We start from the raw sequence: 22,955 nt of genomic DNA, 5'->3' as shown, positions 1-22,955 counted from the left end.
AAGGTCACTATGTTGAAATAAAAGTCATTTTGGTAACGCATAGGCTATAAGAGGTTAATTTTTTTAATGAAATATTTTATATACTGGTTAATGAATAACAAAGGTCACTATGTTAAAATTAAGGTCATAACATCGTATTCAAGTTCACAATAATATTAAACGTTATACAAGTTTTAATAAAGGTTACTATGTTAAAAATAAGGGTCACTATGTTCAGTGTAATGTCAGTTGCGTGTGTATAAATCTCGAGTCCACAATAATATTATTGTGGACCAGGTCCACACAAGTCTTTCTGCCAAAACTGACACCGTCCCACTATTTCGGCCATATCTTTTATTCTACAAAAGATCTTAATATGATTCTAATTGGGTTGGAAAGTAGACTTCAAGAGCTTTCCAACGACATATTATATGCCTTATTTGGACTTTTGGATCAAAAGTTATGATAAACACAAAATCCGCAAAAAGATTGTTTCTATCGCGACGTGATAATTCTATCGCGCTGCAATAATCTTATCGTGTCACAATAGTCCTATCGCACCAAGATACTTTTTATCTTGTCGCGTCAAAAGGAATTTTATTCCGATTCGAATTCTAGCTCTTTTCTAATCTTTTTCGGACAATTTTCTCTATAAATAAGGGCGTTATTCCCCATTTTCAAATCACTAACAACTCTCATTTCTCTTCCTATCTCTTAAGCGAAGCTTATTCTTTCTCCCTCAAGCTTTCTAGCCTAACCTTTTTACAAACACAATTCCGCATTCACGAGTCTTAGACATACCTAGCTAAGCTCGACATTGCCTTCGCCCTAGACGTGAAAGGTTGATAATTTCTGAGGGTTTGGTCCCAAATCCCTATTTTATTTAATTTAATTGTTTGATTTAATATTTTATTGAAGTTTAATAACGTGTGTATTCTTTTAATAGAAAGAGATACGAGACAACAAAGTGAGTAATTTCATTACTCTATTCTATAAAAAGCATGCTTAGATTATTTTATTAATTCCTAGTATCATGTTAGGATGCTTCTATTGCTTTCTAGTACTCTCTCCGTCCCCTTTTGATAGTCACTTATGCCATTTTTGGTGACCCAAAATGTTTATATTTTTACCAAAATTCTCTTCCATTTGCAAAAATATTTGTGCAAATTTAATTTTCCCATGTAAATTGTGCTTTCCCATGTACTTTAATTACTTTCTTACATACCCAATGTAAATTTACTTTTTCAATGTACTTTTGCTACTTCTTATTTATGTTTATTAGTTCCCGTGATTTTCTACCAAAAGTGACTATTAAAAGGGGACGGAGGGTGTATCATATTTAGGTTGCTTCCTATTTCTTCTATCATGTTAGGGATAAAACTTTGATCTTTAATCTGTTTAGTGACATGTTAGGATTTGTTATTAGTCATGTTAGTATCATGCCTAGGATCTTGCTAATATTATTATGCTTTATTGAGATTATGATGATGATGATTGTTGTGTCATTATTATTATGTTGCGTGTTATTATTGTTATTGCTTGATCACGTATTTTCTGCAAGTTTAAAGGGAATTTGTACTTGAAATCACGCCTAATAAGATAATTAATAATTTGATTTAGGCTAATATGATTTTAATTCAGTGATCGCTAATAATAGATTTGTTTGTGCATTAATAATCAACCAACATAGAATAAACGGGTTTAGGGATAACCTAATGATTGTATGTTAGTTAGAAAGCGCACATGAATATGAGAAGAATAAAGTAGAGACCTATTTTTAGGGCGGGTTCAATCTCTTTTAGGTTGGATTCGTACCTTCATCCCGAATATCCAGTCATGGTTCCAGACCACTATGGAGTTAGCGTTCTCTAAGATCGTGAAAGGGTGTAACCTTTACCCTGTAAACGGTTTACAAGTTCCTAAAACTTGTTGGCGATTCTTTTGCGCTAACTTCCTTCCCTTTGGACACCACCATGCCTAAGTGTATGATCACAGTGGGGTTCAAGTGTGGGATGCTTGAAATATTCCCTACAACTTCATAATCAAATTTTAATACTACATTTTGGTTTGTTTGACATTGCTGTGGTTTTCTATTTTTTGGTTTTTTGTTTTTCAAAATCATATGATATATTTCATATAACAAATAAAAAATTAGTCAAACTTTTTTTTAAAAATAAAGTCAAATTTATTAAAATCATGAAAATTTTGAAAAATGACAATAGATGAAAATTTTGAAAATTGAAAACAAAAAAATGATGTCAAACAAGCCCTTATTTTATGATTTAAGTTTTCATAAGATTTAAATAGAATATTAAATCTATAATATATGTACTTCCTTTATTCCAAATTAGTTCACACGCCGCTTCTTTTATCACCTTTGCCAATGCAAAATTCATTCAAAAATATCTTTAATTATACTATTGTACAAAAGTACTAAAAATAAAACTATTTTTTTTTTTGTTTAGAGAGCCAAAAGGGCAGGTGATAAGAATCGATCCCAAGATCTCATGGAACCAGGAGGGAAACTCTAATTATCAGAGCCATATCTCACTCTCACAAAAGAATTTAACTTAAGTACACATTCATTGCAAAGTAGAAGATTAAATTTAAATTGATTCTTTTTCGGTCCTCCTCCTTCAGTGATCCCTCTTTTTTCCTTCATTGCTCGAATTACTGGCCAATTTTGTAAAGTATAGAATTCATTGCAGAGCAAAAGATTCGTGGCGTCAATTTGTAGAGTGTTCTTTAGTTGAGGTTGAAGGTCAGAGGGTCCAAGTGACTTAAGAGAGAGAAAGAAATGAAAGAGGGTTATAGTTTAGCTGGGATTTTTTTTTTAAAGAAAAAAAAGAAAAAAAAAGCTGTGATAACCATGGATTAGGGGTTTTTTTTTTCTTTTGTGTCGTTTAAATGCTTAACTAAGGGTTAAATGTGGGTTAAGGGGAAAAAGTGACGTCATAAATGGTCTAAAGTATGGTAATAAAATAAAATTTAAATTTTTTTTTTACGGTACTGATTTATAAGTTTTCAATTTGCGCTAGTAATTTTCAAAATGACATTAATATACAGTAGTGATTGGTAAATATTCCTATCAATAAATCACAAATGTTAGTCAAAGTAAAGTTTATGAATAAGGCAAAAGCTAATGAGCGCCCCCGAGGCGTTAGATAAGAGAATTAAAGTGCAAATATTAGAGTAAAATTAACATTAATTACACCGAATGACGCGTGATTTTGTCATGCATTCCTAAATTAATATCATTTCAACCAATATAATTACTCCTTATCTATTGCCATGGGGCGCTCGTTAGCAAGATCCTATGAATAATATAGTATCAATAGTCAAAATTTATCATCTTATTGAATCGAACGAAATATTAAACAGCGCTTTGAATCAAATCCACTTGTAAACATCGAAAACTTAAGGGTTTGTTTGGTATCATTTTTGGTTTTTAGTTTCCTGTTTTTTTGAAAACTAAAAACCAAAAACAGGAAACAAGAAAAAGGTGTTTTCACTTTTTTGTTGTCAGTTTTCAAAATTATTATGATTTTAATAAGTTTAAATAATTTTTGATTCATTATGTGACATATATCATATACTTTTATACAACAAAAAACCAAAAAACAGAAAACCACAACAATGTCAAATGAACCCTAAGCTTTGAGATATGTCATAATACATGGCTTTTATTGCAAACAAAATAGATACTCCGAGCATAATAAACAAAAATCAATCATAATAATATAGAAATAGTCATGCTATACTCAGGGCGGCCTAAAACTAGTTAATATTTCTTATCAAACCTATACCAATCATGTTTATTTTAGAAACTCACCAATAAAAAAAACGATGATAAATAGGCTCGCAATAAAAGTGTCAAAATCTGACCCACCTGATTGATTTGATCGGACCCATAAAAAACCCAATTCAATTTCAACTCATATGAATACAATAATTAAGCATGATTTAACTTTAAAATAGACTCGATTTGACTCGATTTGATCTCATTGAACACGACCCATATACTTGAATTGACGCCTCTAACCCTCTAATCACAAATTCACAATTTTACCCGTCAATTAAATTAGAGGTAGTAACCATGGAGAAATTTCAAGTTTCTCTTATTGATAAACAAAATGTTTTTCAAATGACCAAGACGTAAATAAATCTATCTTTTTTCCTCATCAATAATTTTTGGTGCAGCAGGCCACACCATGCGGCAAGGGTTATCCAAGTTTTTTTGTTAGGGGTTACCTGAGTTTTTTTTGTCAGGGGTTACCCGAGCTATTTAGTTAGGAGTTACTCGAGTTACTCGGTCATGGTTACTTGAGGGGTTCGGACAGGGGTTATTCGAAGAGTTCACTCGGTCAAGGGTTACTCGAGGGGTTACTCGGTCAGAGGTCACTCGAAGGGTTCACTTGGTCAAGGGTTACTCGGTCAGGGGTTACTCGAGTTACTCGGTTAGGGGTTACTCGAAGGGTTACTCGGTCATGGGTTACTCACAACTTGTTTGGGTAAAGTTAAGGGAAGGAAAAGAAGGGGAGGGAGGTGAAGGAGAGGTGAAGGGGAAGGAAGAATGGAGAATTTTCCTTCTAAATCTCTCCATTGTTAGAGGGATCATTTTCTTAGAATTTAATCCCTCCATTTCTATTCCTTCCAATTCCTTTCATCCCTAATTTGCTATCCAAATGGAAGATATTACCTTCCTCCATTGTCCTTCCCTTCTTTTCCCTCCATTTCCTTCAATCCAAACACACTAAGGAGTTTGGTCAGGGGTTACTTAAGGACTTCGATCAGGGCTTACTTGAAGGGTTACTCGGTCAGGAGTTACACAAGGGGTTCGGTCAGGGGTTACTCGAGGGATTTGGTCAGGGATTACTCGAGCAGTTACTCGGTCAGGAGTTACTAGGTCACGAGTAACTCAAGTAACCCCTAACCGAGAAAATCGAGTAACCCCACCAACTCGAGTAACCCCTAATTGAGAAACTGAAGTAACCCCGATAACTCAAGTAACCCATGACAAAAAAACTTGAGTAATATCTGCCACACGGTATAGAAGGGCCGCATACAAAAAATTGTGTTTCATCGAAGGTATAATTGTAGTTTTACTCCGAATCAAGAAGCAATTTTTACCCCAAAAAAAAGTAGCGATTTTGCCCATATACTCTGTATTACAATTTTAACCCTTTGATAAATGAAGTAAATTTGGGTTTTAGGAATGAAAATAGTCACTACACTCTAAAACCCTTATTTGAACCTCAATAACCACCATTGAAATCGCCAGAAAAAGAGGAGTGTGAGAGAATCAGAGAACAGAGAGAAGGAGAGTTAAAAATGTGGTATATGTGCGTATTCTTCCATAGATTATTAGATTATCGCAAGCCTGAAGTTGAAGCTCTTGCTGAGCTTTTTGGAGCTTTTGCAGAGGACAACAATGGCGAAATCCACTCAATTGAGTGGAAACTACCAGATAACTTCCATCCTGATAACCCCTTTCATTTCGTCAATATCCCATCTGAGGATATTGCTCACAACATCGCCAAACGAAGTAAGCAGGAATTTTATTTTTATTTTTTTTGGTGGGGTTTAAGCTATTGACAATTTTCTGGTTTTGATTTCATTTATTGGGTACTTTAGCTTTTCAAGAATTGAATTTTGTTCATGGGTTTGTTTTGTAGAGATTGTTATGATTTGTATGCTATTCAGTGTTTTTTGGAATATTGGTGCCATTTTGTTGATTGCAAGTGTGATAAAACTGGTTGTTAGATTATTGGCAATTGGGGAAAAACCCAAAATGAATGTCTAGTTACAAAACAACCTTCTTTTGTCCTTAGGATTTCGATTCCAATTCTGTGGTTCTTGGAGTATTTTTCGCCGAGAATTAAGAAGCTCATGTCCTAAATTTCTAGATTGAAAGAAATACTTTATATGTGTTGGGTCCTTGGGGAAAAATGTTTAGTATAGTATACAACGAAGATTAGGTTGAATGTGATATTGGCTATTGTCCATTTCATGTAGTAGATGAATTCGTTGATGATCAAGTCAAAACTAAACTGTGACTAACTTTGTTCATTATTGGATGATTGAAGTTTCTTGACCATTTAGAGAATATCATTTGAAATTTTTTGAGGAATTTTGTGCTTTTCAACATATCTATGCTATTACTTAAATCCGAGACAAAGAAATGCTATTTTGGCATATGTCGATGCCTTTTCTATAACAATCTCTCAACTCAAATGATCCTCACATTAAATATGTATCAATCAATTAAGACTCAAACCCACGACCTTTCACTTGAAAAGAAAAGTAATTACTATCTGATATATGCAAATTTATTTGTTCTGTCCAAAGGTGAACAAAATTCAATGGGTAACATTGGATGGTAAGGAAGTGCCCATGAGCTGTTGTTTTAAATAACTTGGGTCGATTTTGTAAAAGATTGGAGAAATTGACCAAGATGTAACCCATTGGCTCAAAAGGAGAGCAACAACTAGGGTATTGTAAACATTGTAACCGTAGCTTACCTTTAAAGTTAAAAAGGAAATTCTATCATGGTTACTAGACCACCGTTGTTATATGGGTTTGAATGTTGCATTCAGAAAGATCGTTATAGGAAGATGGCAGTAGCAGAGATGCGTATGTTTGAGATGGATGTGTTGGACCAACTTTAAGTATAGAATTAGAAATGAAGATATTAGAAGGAAAGTTAGAGCTGTGTAAATAAAGGATAAAATAAGGGAGAGCTGATTGTGTTTGGTTTGGGCATGCTAGACGAATGTTGGAAGACACATTTATAAGAAAAGTCAAGGTTTGGGATCAAGGGGATCTTAGAGAAGGGCAAACCAAAGATGACTTGTATGGAAGGAGTTGAGAAGGACATGAAGAAGTTGGGTTTACAGGAGCATATGACTTTAGACAGAATGGAATAAGAGGAGGGGATCATGGTTAGGGTGTACAAAAGATAATCTTGGTTCATGTAGCCAATTCCATATTTGGAATTAAGACTGATTTTTGTTGTTGCATTCATAAACTATCATCAATTATATTTTTTTACAACTCATCAAAATGATAAAATCATTTGTCCCCACTTATTATAATTGCATTAAATATACAACAAAAAAATCTTTTTATTTCATATTACATGCAATTACCCACACAGTCTATAGCTAGTTTTTCTATGAAAAATGGTTTTAATTATGTGCCATTTGAAGTTATAACAAAGAAATTAAAAATGCAGTTACCTACCTATGACATTAATTATACAAGCTAAGCGACACATGAAAATTCGTGTGTGTGAATATATCAGGCTCGATTCTCTTTTTTTTTTTTTTTTCGGATGGAAGTTTTTTTTTTTCTTTTCAAATAGATGGTGGTTTTTTTAGGTGGTAGTTTTATTTTTATTTTTTTGGAAAAAAAGAAAGACAAAATTGAGAGGGGTATTTTGGGAAAGTGAAATTTATCACCCAAAACCCCCTTTCACTTTATATATAGGATGTGTTTGTACTTGCAACATATTAGGAATACCATCAATACGTTCTTCTCTTCAAAGCAGTCTAACAGTTTTGTTAGGTGAAAGAAAGGGTGTTGTAATGTCAAATGTACTTGAATCTTTTGAGAATTTTCAGCTCTGTCAGTAAAAGCTATGCTAGTTTTCACTTTTATCTACCAAAAATTTGCAGGCATACTTGTAAAAGGAATGTATGAGATATGGGGGGAAGGAACTAGCTATGATCAGCTAGAGGAGGCTGTGAATGCCTATCCTGATGAGAGGAAGTTGCCATACTTGACGTCTGAAAATTCTTTCAAGATAAATATTGACAGCTTTGGCAAGACCTTTTCTACACAAGAGCAGAAAGAACTCCTCCAGAAGCTAGCTTTCATTCCTTTTAAGGTATATTTTATCACAATTATTCATACTTGTCATTTGTATATTAGGGCATTCAAGTGTAGTGTTATTTGTGCCTGCATTTCTTCTTTCGATGTCACAATGAAGTATTAATAATGTAGTGAATTTAGGTGAATATCAATTTAGAATTGATATTGATAAAGGCTGCAATATATATTATCTTGTAATGTTGATATTAATCTTGTAATTGAAGCCATTCACCCCTTTGAATTTCAAAGACAAAACACTAAATTGTTTATTCACTGTTTGGCCTTTGACTTTACATTTTGAAGAAATAGATGGTCTATCAATTTTTTCTCTGTGATAGCTATAAAAAAATATTATGGAATAGAAGTTTTTATCTATGTCCATCATGTAATTCTAAGCTCTTTTTTGTTGGACTGGTAAATTAATGGAATGGCAGTGTCATAAACCTTTTAACACGATGACAAGATTTGCAACCCTTTCCCTGGAATAAGAAATTGAAAAATTTAGTTATCAATCAAATTGAGAAGGGTATAAATTTGCAAACTTCCCTATTTTAATGGAATGGCAGTGTCATAAACCTTTTAACACAATGACAAGATTTGGAACCCTTTAGAAATTGAAAAATTTAGTAATCAATCAAATTGAGAAGGGTATAAATTTGAAAGCTTCCCTATTTTAGAGAAGCTACAAAGTTAGACTCCCAGATAGTCTGCAAATCTTTTAGAGGCATTCCAGGGTAAAGCCTGTAAGCATGAGTTGAAAATCTGATGTGGTTCCAAGTAAAAGGATTTGTCCCTCGAAAATAATTGACGAGAAGCATGATCTCAGAAATTTTGTTGTTTTCATTTAACCATGGACTTCCATAATATGTTCCTAGAAAGTAATTGACGAGAAGCATGATCTCAAAACTTTTGTTGTTCCTATTTTACCATAGGGTTCTCAAAATAGCTACAGAGCTGTCCTGTGTGCCTGCCATAGAATCTCTTTTTACGCCTCTTAGCACTCCTACTGGAAATTTGCAATTTTCTAAAATAGTATATGACTCAACCATGCCAGCCACACTACCCGTGAAACTGAGTAGCTTGTTGCAATGTTAAGTAATGGTGCTTGCGCTGTCACCATTAAAACCACAGGACAAATGGTGTCATAGTTTTTGTGACCTACAAATTTGCAATCTGCCTTTCCTATTGAGAATATTTAAGGTTTTCTCCGAACTAAAGCGAGATACAAGGAAACAGACTTGAAAAATAATATTAGGCTGAAAGAGTTTCTCAATTCAAAGTCTTTGTAAAATTTCATATTGGAGCATAATGGTCTATTTATATGATCTCCTTGACTCCTTTCTTACCTTATGTTTCACCAAGTGAAAAAAGTAAAACCGGAGATATACTCTATGATTTTGAGGCCACACTTTGCCATGACTTTAGTTTTATATTTTTTGATTGGCTGTTCTGCCCTTCTCAGTTATCAGAAAACAAATGATCTCATTTATACTGCCCTTTCCTGTTTTAGTTTACTCATTGTTCATTTCAATGCTTTTCTCACACACCTCTTTGACCATGTTTTGTGATCTATGTAAGGAAAAATATAGTCATGTGAGATCTTGTTAGATTCACCTTGACATGTACTTTCAAAAATCAACTTTTTATTATTTTTACTTGTAGGTAACTAAAGATATTAATGGTCAATGTTGTGCATTGTCAAACATGAAAGTCAAACTAAGTTGGAGGTTCATTATTTCCCTTTTCTCATATGTAGCTTGCAGCCTTGCACATTTGGGTAGCTAGTGCTGATCTTAATTGTAAAAGCATCCCTTCTTAACCCTCACCCCCTTCTTGTTGACCAAACAAAGAGAGAATATACCCCTGCTCCAGGCAGTTACACCGATAAATATCAATTACTTGTATATATACTAGTTGTCATAGTTGCTCGTATCACTATCAAAAGATGATCCTCATTTTTACTTGGCCAGTGTAAGTTTCATGTTGAGGAATGACCGAACGATTAATATAGTTAAAAATTTCAGCTGTGCTTAGTAATGCACAATCATGTTTCTAGTGTTATTCAGCCTATATGAGTAATATGACTCGGACCATGCAAATTTGAGTAAATTCTTTGGTGGCTTTATCAGTTTATCCTAGTATCAGGTCCATGTACCACATCTTGTACTATGTATGCCATTATCAATGTAATCTTAGCAGTATAGGAATTATTTTGTAATTTTGATAGGAAGTTTTCAGGATGCTGTATTGCTGTTTGAAATTTATAAGTCCATTTGTTTAGATACTATTTCTAACTTTATCAGTGGTTATTGACCCCCCACCTAGACGGGAAATGAAGTGTTGAAAACCCCCTTTCAAACTTCTTATGTTTTAGTTGATTTTTTGTACCCGAGGGTGCATTGGTACGTAGAGTGGAGGAGTGGGACCATGGAGGGGTTAAACGAGGGAGAGGGAGACCGAAAATGACTTGTTTAGAAGGAGTTAGGAAGGATTTGAAGTATATGGTTTCGCATGAGAATGAGGCATTTGATAGTAAGGGATGGAGGAAGATTTTCGTCGATGACTAGACGGATTAATCGCTTTTGGTTCATGTTTCCGACCCCACTTATGAGATTAAGGCTCTGATTGATTGATTTGTTCCGGTACATTGTTACAGTTCTTTGCTCACTAACATCCATATATTTTTTTTTTAAGCATATAGAATATCTGATATATTTTATGCCCTCATAATTCAATATAAGATTTAATTTTGTCGCTATCTTCTGGTCTTTTAATATTATCCTTAGAGAGAGCTGATTTTTAAGATGTACCACTTACGTTAGATGTTGAATTTCTATTTCAGGGTCGAGTGGATCTTCGAAATCCAGATCATAATTTTTGGTTCATAGAGATTGATAAGTACGAAGCTAATAATGGTCTGCCACCTATTGTTGAAAAGAGAATTTTCTTTGGGCGAGAGATTGGTGCAGCAGACAGAAAACTCTTGCCTACATATCAGCTAAAAAGCCGAGTTTACATAGGACCAACTGCAATGGATGCTGAAATGGCATTTCTAATGGCCAACCAAGGACTTGCTGCCCCTGGGAAGCTTGTTTATGATCCATTTGTTGGCACTGGGAGTGTCCTAGTTGCTGCTGCACATTTTGGTGCAATGACAATGGTTGGTCCTTTTTGCACTTGAGAGTTTTTTTTTTTTTGGGTAGCAGTTTTGTGTGTGTGTTTTTTTGTTTTTTTTTCTCTGTTACATATATTATGGCTATCTGGCAAGGACACTGATGTAAATTTTAGGGTGCAGACATAGATATAAGGGTGGTTCGTGATGGACGAGGACCTGACCGTAATGTCTGGAGTAATTTTAAGCAGGTAATCACAACTTCCTATTCTTAAAGTTACTAGAAAAATATTTGGATATGTCAAAGATAACCAGCAGTAGTCATTTTTTTGCATGCATCAAAAGATCTCGTGCTCACTGTTCAAAATGTTTAAGTTACCATTGTATTTGGCAAGCTAGAATTTGAAGCCACGGGATTGTTTATTCGATCTAAATCTCTCTTTATGCTTTTTATTTTAATATAAAATCTAAAGGTAGTTTGAGTCCTGCTTTCTGTGCTGGCACTTTTTTTTATGACTATGATTCATGTAATTTATGCAGTATGGCTTGCAAGAACCGATATCCCTTTTGAGGGCCGATAATAACCTTCCTCCATGGCGTGCTGGACTTAAAGAGGTGCTTTCTTACTCTTATATGATGTGCATTTCTTATATCAGTGTGAACACTCGGACATGTACAGACAAATAAAACCTGATAATTTAATGTTATTGATTGGAATTTCTAGCTCTAGCCTACATTGGATTTTGGGCTATTGTACTGTTTGTATTAGCATAATGAGCATGTTATGTCAGTAATCATAAAGCCAATGTCTTTTTTCTCCAGTCTTTCTATTGTCTTGAATTGGTATACAACTGATCATGGCTGATGTTTGTTTTCTGGCTGAGAAATAGCATCCCCAATGACCCTAGTATCTTGCTGCCAGCTCAATATTTATGTCACGAAGCAGCTAATGTGAATATTTATCTCCATATTCCTCTTGAAATTCTTGATCAGGGTAAAGTGAATATTCTGCTTAAAATTTGATGCATTAGTAATTGTCAGGGTCATAAGTGGTAACCTTATTTTCTGAGCGCTGCCAGCTCAATATTTATGTCATGAAGCAGCTAATGTGAATATTTATCTCCATATTCCTCTTGAAATTCTTGATCAGGGTAAAGTGAATATTCTGCTTAAATTTTGATGCATTAGTAATTGTCAGGGTCATAAGTGGTAACCTTATTTTCTGAGCATGTTAATTGCTTTTCTAGGCGGCTCTCGAGGGTAAATATACCCATGTGGACATCTTTGACATACTGTGTATGGAAGTTTAATCTGTTTGTCAAGCTGTGAATACTTTTCAAAAGCTGAATATGTCAATGCTCAATAGTATACAGTACCTGATAATGCCCTAACAAAGTACTTATTCTTTTCCATCATTCTGTGAAGATAAAAGTTTGTTCCTCTTTTGATAAAAAAATGTGTAAATGTATCCTATGACGATACGAGGAATGGTGTTGCACTGTTACCTGCTTTGCTAATCTTTCTGCAAGCTACGACTTAAAAAACTGATTGGTACAGTGGTACACTTTTGGACTATTTTAACACATTTAGGTAGCAAATTGCTTTCATGTACCCTTTCTGCATGGCAGTGTACTACAAATTAGGTAACATAAGGATTTATGTAATTTGACCCTATTCTAGAACAAGAATGAAAGGGAGGGAAAAGGGATGAAGAAACTTTGAGAAATTTTTCCAAGTATGCCTTTTATCTTCACATTATATTGTTGCCTAAAAGTAAAAGGAGTATAGCTCATAGTTTTAGTATAGCTCATAGTTTTGTCCTATTTGCTCCCCACCCTTCAATTTGATATTTTTTTTGGCATTCCAAATAATCTGATGCTATGGCTCCTTTGCAAGATGTTTGATGCAATAATTTGCGATCCACCTTATGGTGTTCGTGCTGGGGGACGTAAATCTGGTGGTAGAAAGTTGCTCAAGGGTGTGGTGGGCCCTTACACAGTTCCTGACGACAAAAGAGCGGGCCACATACCATCGACTGCAGCATATAGCTTGGTTGAATGTGTCCATGATCTGCTTGATCTAGCTGCTAGGATGCTTGTGATGGGCGGAAGGCTTGTTTACTTCTATCCTGTGCTAAGAGAGGAGGATTCACCTGATCCCACTTTTCCAGAACATCCATGTTTCAAACTGGTTGCTGTATCTGAGCAAATACTTAGTTTTCGTTACAGCAGGGTATTATTGACGATGGTGAAGGTAGAATCATATACTGAAAAAATTGCTGACGCTGCTAAAGTTATGCATTTAGATTTTAAGGCAAACCATTTGAAGTGGTTAGATGAAGGCAACCTTCATTCTGCTGTCTTTGCTCCAGCTCCAACTAGCTGCAAGAAGGGAGAAAATGGGGAATTGAATTTCTCCAAAGAATCGAAGCCCAAATATCGAGGGAAATATGTTTAGGCTACATGATTTTAGGTGTATCTCAGATGTTGTAGCCCACCTCTGACCTGCATGGTTGCTCTTAAAGATTCTATTTTTACCTGACCTGTTCATCTGTATTCTGTAGTTTTGTTAACGTTGGAGTGAATGAACTTAGCTTTAGCTCATACTTTAGTGTTAAGGGTGCTGCTAACAAACCTGACTACATGAGACGTGTATTTTGATGCTGTACTTAAGTAATAGCCACATTTTTGTGAATTTTAACTTTGTATTTCATCTTCCTGTGTTTTAGGCACGTTGATTCTATTTTCAAAGTCCGCCTTGGGGATATTTGATTGCATATTAAATATGGGTTTCTAGGCTAGTTATAAGTATGTATGAAAAATGAAATACAAAGATTAAATATTTAGGATGAAATTATCTCTGTAAGGCCTCGTTCACTTCACCTTATTTTTGATGAACTGAAATTATTTATATTGAAATGAAATTATTTTTGCTGAACTCAAATTCATTTTATTGACTTAAATTATTTTTGCCAAACTGAAATTATTTTTACTGAATTGAAATAAAGTTACTGAATTATGCTGAATTGAAATTATATTTAATGAACTAAAATTATTTTTATTGAACTGGACTTATTGAACTAAAATTATTTTTATTGAACCTGAAATTATTTTTACTTATTATTATTTTTTAAGGTGAAGTGAGCATAACCTAATTTAGATATGTATAAAGATGTAGTTGACTCTTTTTTTTTTAATTAATTAATTAATATTTCATTTAAACTATGTTTATCTAAGGGGGTTGCTCTAACCACTTTACAACAAAAATCTTGGGCCAATTGAAATAAGGATACAACGACCAAAGATCAAAGACCAAAGATCAATTGGAATAATAATACAACGACCAAAGATCAATCTATGTTGCCGGTGGATTTCCAGAATGCATTTAATTTGGCTGACCGTTCGGCTTTGTTGTGTGAGGTTCATCTCCATTGTCTAGAAATCTTGTGCCAAAATAGCCCAAAACCATTATTATTATTATTGTTATTATTCTTATTGTTTTTCTTATTGTTATTGTTATTATTATTGTTATTCTTATTCTTATTATTCTTGTTGTTCTTATTGTTATTATTGTTATTCTTATTGTTATTATTATTGTTAGGACCTTGTGTTTATTGTAGTAGAGATTTCAAGTTCGTAATTAGAAACATCGTGCTTGTTTGCAAGGATCAAGGTACATACACGTGGCTAGATTTTTTATAAAGTGATTTTTATGCAAATTGATTTATACGTGAATGTTTACGAACAATTTTTGAATGATTATGAAATGTATTTTGGTGGAGCATGTTTTAATTACCGTTTGAGATATTCAAAATGTTTTATAAACTTACATTGATTTTATAAACTTGTTATTATTATTACTATTATTACTATTACTATTATTACTATTATTATTATTATTATTGTTATTATTACTGTTAGGACCTTGTGTTTATTGTAGTAGGGATTTCAGGTTCGTAATTAGGAACTTCGTGCTTGTTTGCAAGGATCAAGGTACGTACACGTGGCTAAATCTTTTATAAAGTGATTTTTATGCAAATTGATTTATACGCGAATGTTTACGAACAATTTTTGAATGATTATGAAATGTATTTTGGTGGAGCATGTTTTAATTACCGTTTGAGATATTCAAAATGTTTTATAAACTTACATTGATTTTATAAACTTGTTATTATTATTGTTATTATTACTATTACTATTATTACTATTGTTATTATTATTGTTAGGATCTTGTGTTTATTGTAGTAGGGATTTCAAGTTCGTAATTAGGAACTTCGTGCTTGTTTGCAAGGATCAAGGTACGTACACGTGGCTAGATCCCAAATTGATTTATACATGAATGTTTACGAACAATGTTTGAATGATTATGAAATGTATTTTGGTGGAGCATGTTTTAATTACCGTTTGAGATATTCAAAATGTTTTATAAACTTGTTTATAAACTTACATTGATTTTCAAGTGGTTTAAACAGAGATCTTATTATCATCCCGGGTATGGGATGTTGGAGAATGTATTTGTTGGATTTTAAATCATCCCGTGTATGGGATATTGTAAAATGTATTTTTACCTGATTTTTAATCTTCCTGTGTATGGGATATTGGAAAGTTGATTTATTAGGATTTATTTCTTGGATCTTTGATTTTTAACTCCCACTATGCGGAGTCAGTTGAAGACTATGAACTTTGTATGACCTAGTCTTTCCCCTTGATAGCACTATGTAAAGGAGTTACTAGCTTGGGGGGATGTGCACACTTAGGTGGGAAAATGATTTATGAAATTGTGGATTAATCCATCCTATTCAGAATTATCTTTGGAAAGTTGGTTATTTCGGAAATTGGTTTTTTTGACAAGTTTTAATACATGAATTTCTATTCATGAGTGGTTTGGATAAATTATGATTTATTGAAGTCGAATCTTTTCGAAAGCATGTTTAATTAACTAAACTGATTTACATGTCTAGCATTTGTATGTACTTAGCATTTTGGCTGATACGTATTTGTTTTGTTTTGGCTTTGCCCTACTTATCATTAATGATGAGTAGTTAGGTGATGATGACCGGACGACGTGGACTAAATGCTACATTGGGGATGATGGGCGGTGATCACCTAGTTTAATTTAATGTTGAAGCTTAGTCTAAGTATTTAGTTATTCTGGAAATGTTTTGAACTATTATTATTATTATTATTATTATTATTATTATTATTATTATTATTATTAATATAAGATAAGTGCTTTTTTCTGCTGCAAAACTCTATTAAGCCTTAGGTAATCACGTGGCGCTAATACTCCCAAGTTACTCCATAAAGTTAGATTATTATTGTTAATATTAGAGAGTAATTTGGGGGTGTTACACCTACCCACTAATCCCACACCCGAAACCCCAAATAACCAACCAAAAACCTCTATAAACCCCCCCACCACGTTAAACCCCAAATCTGGCCCTCTTTCACCCTCGAAATCCTAGGCGACGGAGTTTCAAGTCTAGGGGAGGGCCTTATTTAGAGTTTAAAGTGGTGGTGGAGGGCTTTTTTTAGGGGTTTTTGGGTTGGGGATTTGGGGATTTCGGGTTGGGGACATGGGGTTTTTAGGTGGTGGGTCAGTGGGTAAGGGGACGGGGTCGTTGGTGCCGACGTGGTTAAAGGATTTGTGGGTTACGACGGTGTGTAGGGGTTCCGGTTAGGGTTGTGGATGGTGGTGGGGAGGGTGGTCGTGGGTTGGAGGCTGTTTTTTTTTTTTTTTAATTTTATTATGTTAAAATATAATTTAATTAATTTTTAAACTAAAAACCTTAGGTTAACCATTTTAATATAAAAGTTAGCCCTAAAACCAAAAAAGAGACACTAAACTAAATTTTGCAAAACCAGAGTGCCACTTGAGAGACTTGGAAAAAAGTTTGTCTTCCATGTAGAAAAATTGAAAACTGGAGGCAACCATGTAGAATTTCCCTTAATTTATTGAATAAAATTTCAGATTTGATTTAATTAAGAAATAAGGGTTTAAATCTTGGTTTTCATGATTTTAGGGCTTAAAAACGTTTTAGTCAAGTTACTTAAATATATAGTGATTATATTATGTTGAAATTATATCTTTGATGATTAAAACTATTTTTCAAATTAGTATACTTTTAATCTTGGGTTTAAATTGTATTGATTTAATGTGTTTCAAGTCTCTAATTTCATTAAACAAAGGTTTTGGGTATTTTGTGATTATAAAGTTGGGAACTTTAAAGTTTGATTGCAAGAATAAATTTTCAGATTTTAAGTTATTGTTTTGAAGCCTCTAAATGCATTGAATTGGTGAATTTTTGTGTTTAAAGTCTATTAACTTAATATATAATGTCGGTAGTTTCAAAGATTACTATAATTTTGAGATTTCATGTATAAAATAAATTTTCAGATTTTTTTATTAAACTTTAAACTTGTTGTAATTTCATGTATAAGAGTGTATTTTAAGGTTTTTATGAAGAAAATTTAAAGAACTATATATAAACCTTTAATTTTAACTAAAGGGAAGGTTTTAAAGTGTTGTTTAATTGGATTTTGAAGGTTTTAAAGTAAGTTAGTATTGCTGTAAATTTTATTGCTCGGGTATTGATTGAGTTTTGTTACTTGGTTTAGGAGAAGACTTCATAGAAGGCGAGTTTTAGTTGGTAAAGTGGCCTACCAACTCATTTACTCAAGGTATGTACAAGGATACGGAAACCTTGACTTTAGGAGCATGTTTAAGGACTTGGAAAACTTAGAACCATATTAGGAACTTGTTGACTAGTTGAAATTGTATGGTAGTAATTGTGATTAATGCTTGGTGTGATGGTTGGTTTTGATTCAAGTATGAGGATTGTGTATTCATTTATCTTGTAAGTATTATTTATGTGTTAAATTTGCAAGATGAGATTAGAGGCAAAGGTACGTGAATATGTGGAATAAATTATTTTATTACTCGTTCATATTTTTGAAATGGAATGAGTAAAGGAAAAATTAAAGTCTTATAAGACGAGGTTAAGGATTTGATGTGCCTTATTCACTTAAGGTGTTCATACACCGAGGTAGTTAAATGATTCAATATTAAACATTGCTTGTCACTAATAAATCAAGACTTGGGCGTGATTAAGAATAATAGAATTAAGGAAAATGTGTTGTCATGAAAAATAATATGGCAAAAGAGTTACTTGGGGAATAATTAAGGATGAAATAAGGTAAGGAAATTAGATGATCAAATCTTTGTGAGATGGAAAATAAAATTAAGGAAAATAAGAGATTTTAAGGAGATAATTGAAAATACAATTTACCAAAATAAATCACCCAAAAGTCACGGTGGTTGAAAATTTGAGCTTTCCTAATCTCATGTTTTCAGACCTCCCTTTAGATATTTAGGGAATTAATTTGCTAGTTTTAAGGAATTAAAAATAATTGTGTAAATAAAATATATTGTATAAAATAATTAATTAAGAAAATACCAATTATTCACTAAATAAATTCAATAAGAAAATCAGATTTTCTACACTTAGAAAATCCAAAAATTATAGTTTATTATTTAGGGAATTCAGACCTCCTAATTAAATAATTAAAATATAATTTTGATTAGTTAAAATATCCGAAATATATATAAATAATCCGGTTTTTAAAATAAAATAAATGGATAATAAATCTTATCGAAAATCCAAAAATAATAATTGCGATTTAAAATATAATTTTGGCGCCAAAATTCAAATATCATTTTGGCTCCAAAATTCAAATAGTAAAATAAATTACTAAAATACCCTTTTTAAGAGAATACTAGTTAATTAATTAGAAATACGTTTCAAAAATACGGGGTATTACAGCAAGCAATAACAAGACACTAAGGCTGCAGGGGAGCATATGCTTAATTTTGGCAACACATGGAAGAAGACAAATATAATAGTTGTAACAATTAAGGCTAAGGTTATTTCGGTACTTTATCTAGTAGTTTAAATAGCAAGAAGTAGAGGAGAAAGAACTATTCAGAAAATTGTATTGGCTTATTAGAGAGTGTGGCCTAAAGCCATTAGTTTAGTTTGTAACATTGAAAGCCTTTAACTATCATCATTTAACCTATTTTCCTATTTTCTCATCTAAATTCCTCACTTGAGCACGCAGTCTGTTGCAAAAAGACCAGCATACAAGATTTACCTCAAGAAAACACGAACGTCAACAATCACAAGTTTGTATTACTCTTTTGAACTACAACATATATATGTTTATGATTTTATCCTGCCCGTTGTATTGGATGAATGTTTATGCTTAATGATATCAGGATCGTTGTCAATTTCTATACTTCTATAAACTCGTACAAATAACATGACACATTTACATTACATGAAACAAATTACATAATAATAATAATAATAATAATATTAATATTAATCTTATATAATATGTAATAATAATAATAATAATAATAATAATAATAATAATAATAATAATAAATAACAGGCTATGAAGGTTTTGAGATAATCAATTAAAAGAGCAAATAAATATAAGGGTTAATACGATATTGACGCGACGTGATCTCTAACTAACCTAAATCACCTGATACCATTAGATTCTTCTATGACTACAAAGATGCGATTTCTGCTCCTTATGACGATCGTTGGAGGCGATTTAAGAGTATGTGCTTATGTAGTTTGTGAGTAAAAAAAGTTAAATCATTTAGAAAGATGAGAGAAGACGAATCTAGACAAATATTAAAATTGGAAAAAAGATTAAAAAATAACAAACCTCGAGGTTCTCAACATGACGATGTACGACGTGATCCCATCGTTAATGCACCGAAAGGTGTCGTCGACATTAACATCGATATAGGCAATAACTGGTTGCTTGGATAATTTCGAAAGCACTCTATTTTCCTCATACCACTCCTCTTGCACCGAACTAATTTTTACTCTTGGATAGGACTTTTTACCGGGAGTTCCTTTAGTGCCAGTAAAAGGTTTATAGTTCTTGTCTAAGCTGATTCCATTTACTTGTATCCATAGGAAAGCAAACAAGATGGGATAAGGATAAGCGTTTCTAAAATTCTCCGCACACCCCAAATTATCCAAAAGTTCTTGTTTGGATAGTTTCACTTTTTTACCCCACTTCTGATAGAATCAAGGTTGGAGATAGTCGGTAATCGAGAAACACCAACATAGTAGGTCTAACTATTTCTCGTGACGGGAAAAAATATCAAACTCTTCCCAGTCAAAGTGCAACCCTGCATTTTTTTTTCATATCTCTATTTGTCAAATTAATACGGAGTACGTAATATGAAAATTTTTGGCACGTTAAATATGACAAATAATTTTCGTATGATTAATTTTTAAGAGAAATTCTACATGGTGGCCTCTAAGTTTCAATTTTTCTACGTGGAAGACAAACTTTTTTCCAACTCTCTCAAGTGGCCCTCTGGTTTTGCAAAAGTAAGTATAGTGTCCTTTTTTTAGTTTCATGGCAAACTTTTATAATTAAAATGGTTAACCTAAGGTTTTTTAATTTTAAAATTAATTAAATTATATTTTAAAATAATTAAAAAAAAAACAAAATTTCCAACGGCCACCACCATCCCAGAAGGCCCAGCCTTCACCATTCCAACAACCCAGCCCGCCCCCACCTCCGTTGCCGCCCAAACAACCTTCTCCCGCGCCGGCGACCCATCTCCCCTCCCCCCTATTGTAATACCCCGTATTTTTAAACCCGTTTACTAATTATTAATTATGTATCTTTCCATGATATTTCAAATATTATGTTATTATTATACAAATCATTTATTTTAGTCATTATATATAAATGATAATTTTATAATTACGTTTTATAATGAGTTTAATTTTACTAGTCAAGTTAAAATTATTGTACCCAAAAACCGGATTTTCTACCTTAGGCTCTTTGTTCCCGAGCCAAATATTTTGTTCCCGAGCCAAACTACAAAGTGCCAAAAACATTTAATCTCCTCCTTGCTAAAGTCAACTCTAAGCTTCCACAAAAATTCTCCACGTAACACTATTATACACCACTCATTCTTGTTTTCGTTTCAAACTTGAGCAGTCTCGGAATACACCTTCGATCAAGGTCTACCCTTGGTCCAATTTTGTTGAAATTTTGACACCTTGTTCGAGATATCCAAAGGTTTAATTTCAACGGTGAGATTGTCGTTTGATGCTATAGATCAAAAGTTATGGCTGCCGAACAGAAGCTCGTTTTCTTGCTTCTAGAACCTCTTCATGTCGGCAAAAATTAAACCAAGGTTCCCACTTGCTCTTGCATTAATGGAGATAGCTGAAATAGTGCCTAATTGAGGCTATAAATAGCCATGAAAATCAGTCACATTTCCCACATTCATCTTCCCCAAACTACTCTCTTCATCCTCCATCTCCTCCTTCCTTCTTCTAATTCTTCCTTTATTTCCTCTTTGGCCGTGAACACCACCACCACTCCGACCACCTTGCTGTTGCCCTCCTACCGTTTCCGCCGCTTCCACCCATAGGTAGTACCTCCACCTTCCTCCCTTGCTTGATTATCTAAGCTTCCAACATTATATTAATACTACATTGTTGTTGTTGTTGTTGTTCCTCTTCATTCTTGGGTCATATTGATACTACTACTGTACACCTACTAGTACTACATACATACTAATGATAATCTATTATTATTAAGTATTGTTATCTTGATTAAATCATATCAAACAACTACACTATACATAATACTACTACTACTAAAATAAGTACTACTACAATTCATGTTATTAGTGTTATTATCATTATTTTGATAATGTCTTACTATTGCTACTACTACTCTACGTACTACTCATTATTATTATTACTATTACTATTACTATTACTATTATTATTATAGTTATTATTATTATTACTATTATTATTATAGTTATTATTACTATTACTATTATTATTATAGTTATTATTATTATTATTATTACTATTATTATTACTATTACTATTCGTATTACTATAGTTATTATTATAGTTATTATTATTATTATTAGTTATTATTATTGTTATTATTTTTATTGTTATTATTGTTATTGTTATTGTTATTGTTATTATAGTTATTATTGTTATTATAGTTATTATTTTATTATAGTTGTTCTTAGTTGTGTTGCTATTATTGCTAATATTGTTATCATATTTTTTAATTATTGTTGGTGTTATCACTGAACTGAATATTTTATGAGAGAAGAAAATTAAGAATTAAACTGAACTGATTGGAGCTAAACTGAATTAAATTGAAAATAAGTTGAAGAGAACAGACCCTTAAGTAGATTTGCTTTTATTTTGTCTAAAAACGACCATATCTTTCCTAGTTTCATTTCTCCAACGTCCAATCCATCAAGTTCATGGTGTGTTCAGAGGACATAACTATAAAAATGTCGTGTTCAAATAAATTAATAAAGCTATTTTGCTATGTACATATTCACAATTTAGGAAATATTTTACGATGATCAATTCATAGACATTTATCAATTGCTCAATAGTACAAAGCTCCTAATATATTTAAGACGACCCTATACAAAGCCCCTAAAATATTTAAGACAACCTTATACATAGACATTTATCAATTGGTCAATAGTTCTATAATCATCTACTCCTAATTCATCCTCGAGATCAACATTTACAAGGTTAATTAACAATAAATAATGTTCCTATGCTTTATTAGCTACGTACTCCGTAGTAAAGAGTCTTAGAGCAAAATAAAATCAATGCCAGAAAAAATTTACACAGTTTAAAACTAACAACGAATTAGTCCAGTACTTGTCATTAAAACCGGAAAAGTTTAGAAATGGTGGTCCTAATATAACAATACAGTACAACTTATGCTTGAGATCTTATTAAACGAAACCTTGATAAGTTCGTCACAATGTGAATCTCTTAAATATTCAAATTTCAGATAATTTTATTAATACAAAATTAAAGATCAACTAGAAACAAATGGTAATAAGAAGTAATGTTCTGATAAAATTCAATCAGAATTTATTTGGTAAA

General features: G+C 32.7%; 1 protein-coding gene across 1 annotated transcript; it reads left to right on the top strand.

Moving 5' to 3' along the window:
• Positions 1 to 5,192: 5,192 nt before the first annotated feature.
• Positions 5,193 to 13,663, top strand: LOC145576406 (uncharacterized). The gene is made up of 6 exons (XM_081634175.1): positions 5,193 to 5,524; positions 7,656 to 7,867; positions 10,694 to 11,011; positions 11,140 to 11,214; positions 11,504 to 11,578; positions 12,860 to 13,663. The coding sequence occupies exons 1-6, from the start codon at positions 5,311 to 5,313 to the stop codon at positions 13,418 to 13,420; spliced, it is 1,455 nt and encodes a 484-aa protein (XP_081490301.1). The 5' UTR covers positions 5,193 to 5,310; the 3' UTR covers positions 13,421 to 13,663.
• Positions 13,664 to 22,955: the final 9,292 nt, after the last annotated feature.

Source organism: Chenopodium album, chromosome 13 (assembly GCF_948465745.1).
Source record: "Chenopodium album chromosome 13, dcCheAlbu1.1, whole genome shotgun sequence".
NCBI lineage: Eukaryota > Viridiplantae > Streptophyta > Magnoliopsida > Caryophyllales > Amaranthaceae > Chenopodium > Chenopodium album.
Note: the sequence above shows the minus strand (reverse complement) of the source record. Positions and strands in the feature narration are given on the sequence as shown.

Coding starts and splice junctions, on each gene's coding strand:
- LOC145576406 (XM_081634175.1), top strand. CDS start 5,311: ATGTGGTATATGTGCGTATTCTTCCATAGATTATTAGATTATCGCAAG. Junction 5,525..7,655: donor TCACAACATCGCCAAACGAA/GTAAGCAGGAAT, acceptor AAAAATTTGCAG/GCATACTTGTAAAAGGAATG. Junction 11,012..11,139: donor ATTTTGGTGCAATGACAATG/GTTGGTCCTTTT, acceptor TGTAAATTTTAG/GGTGCAGACATAGATATAAG.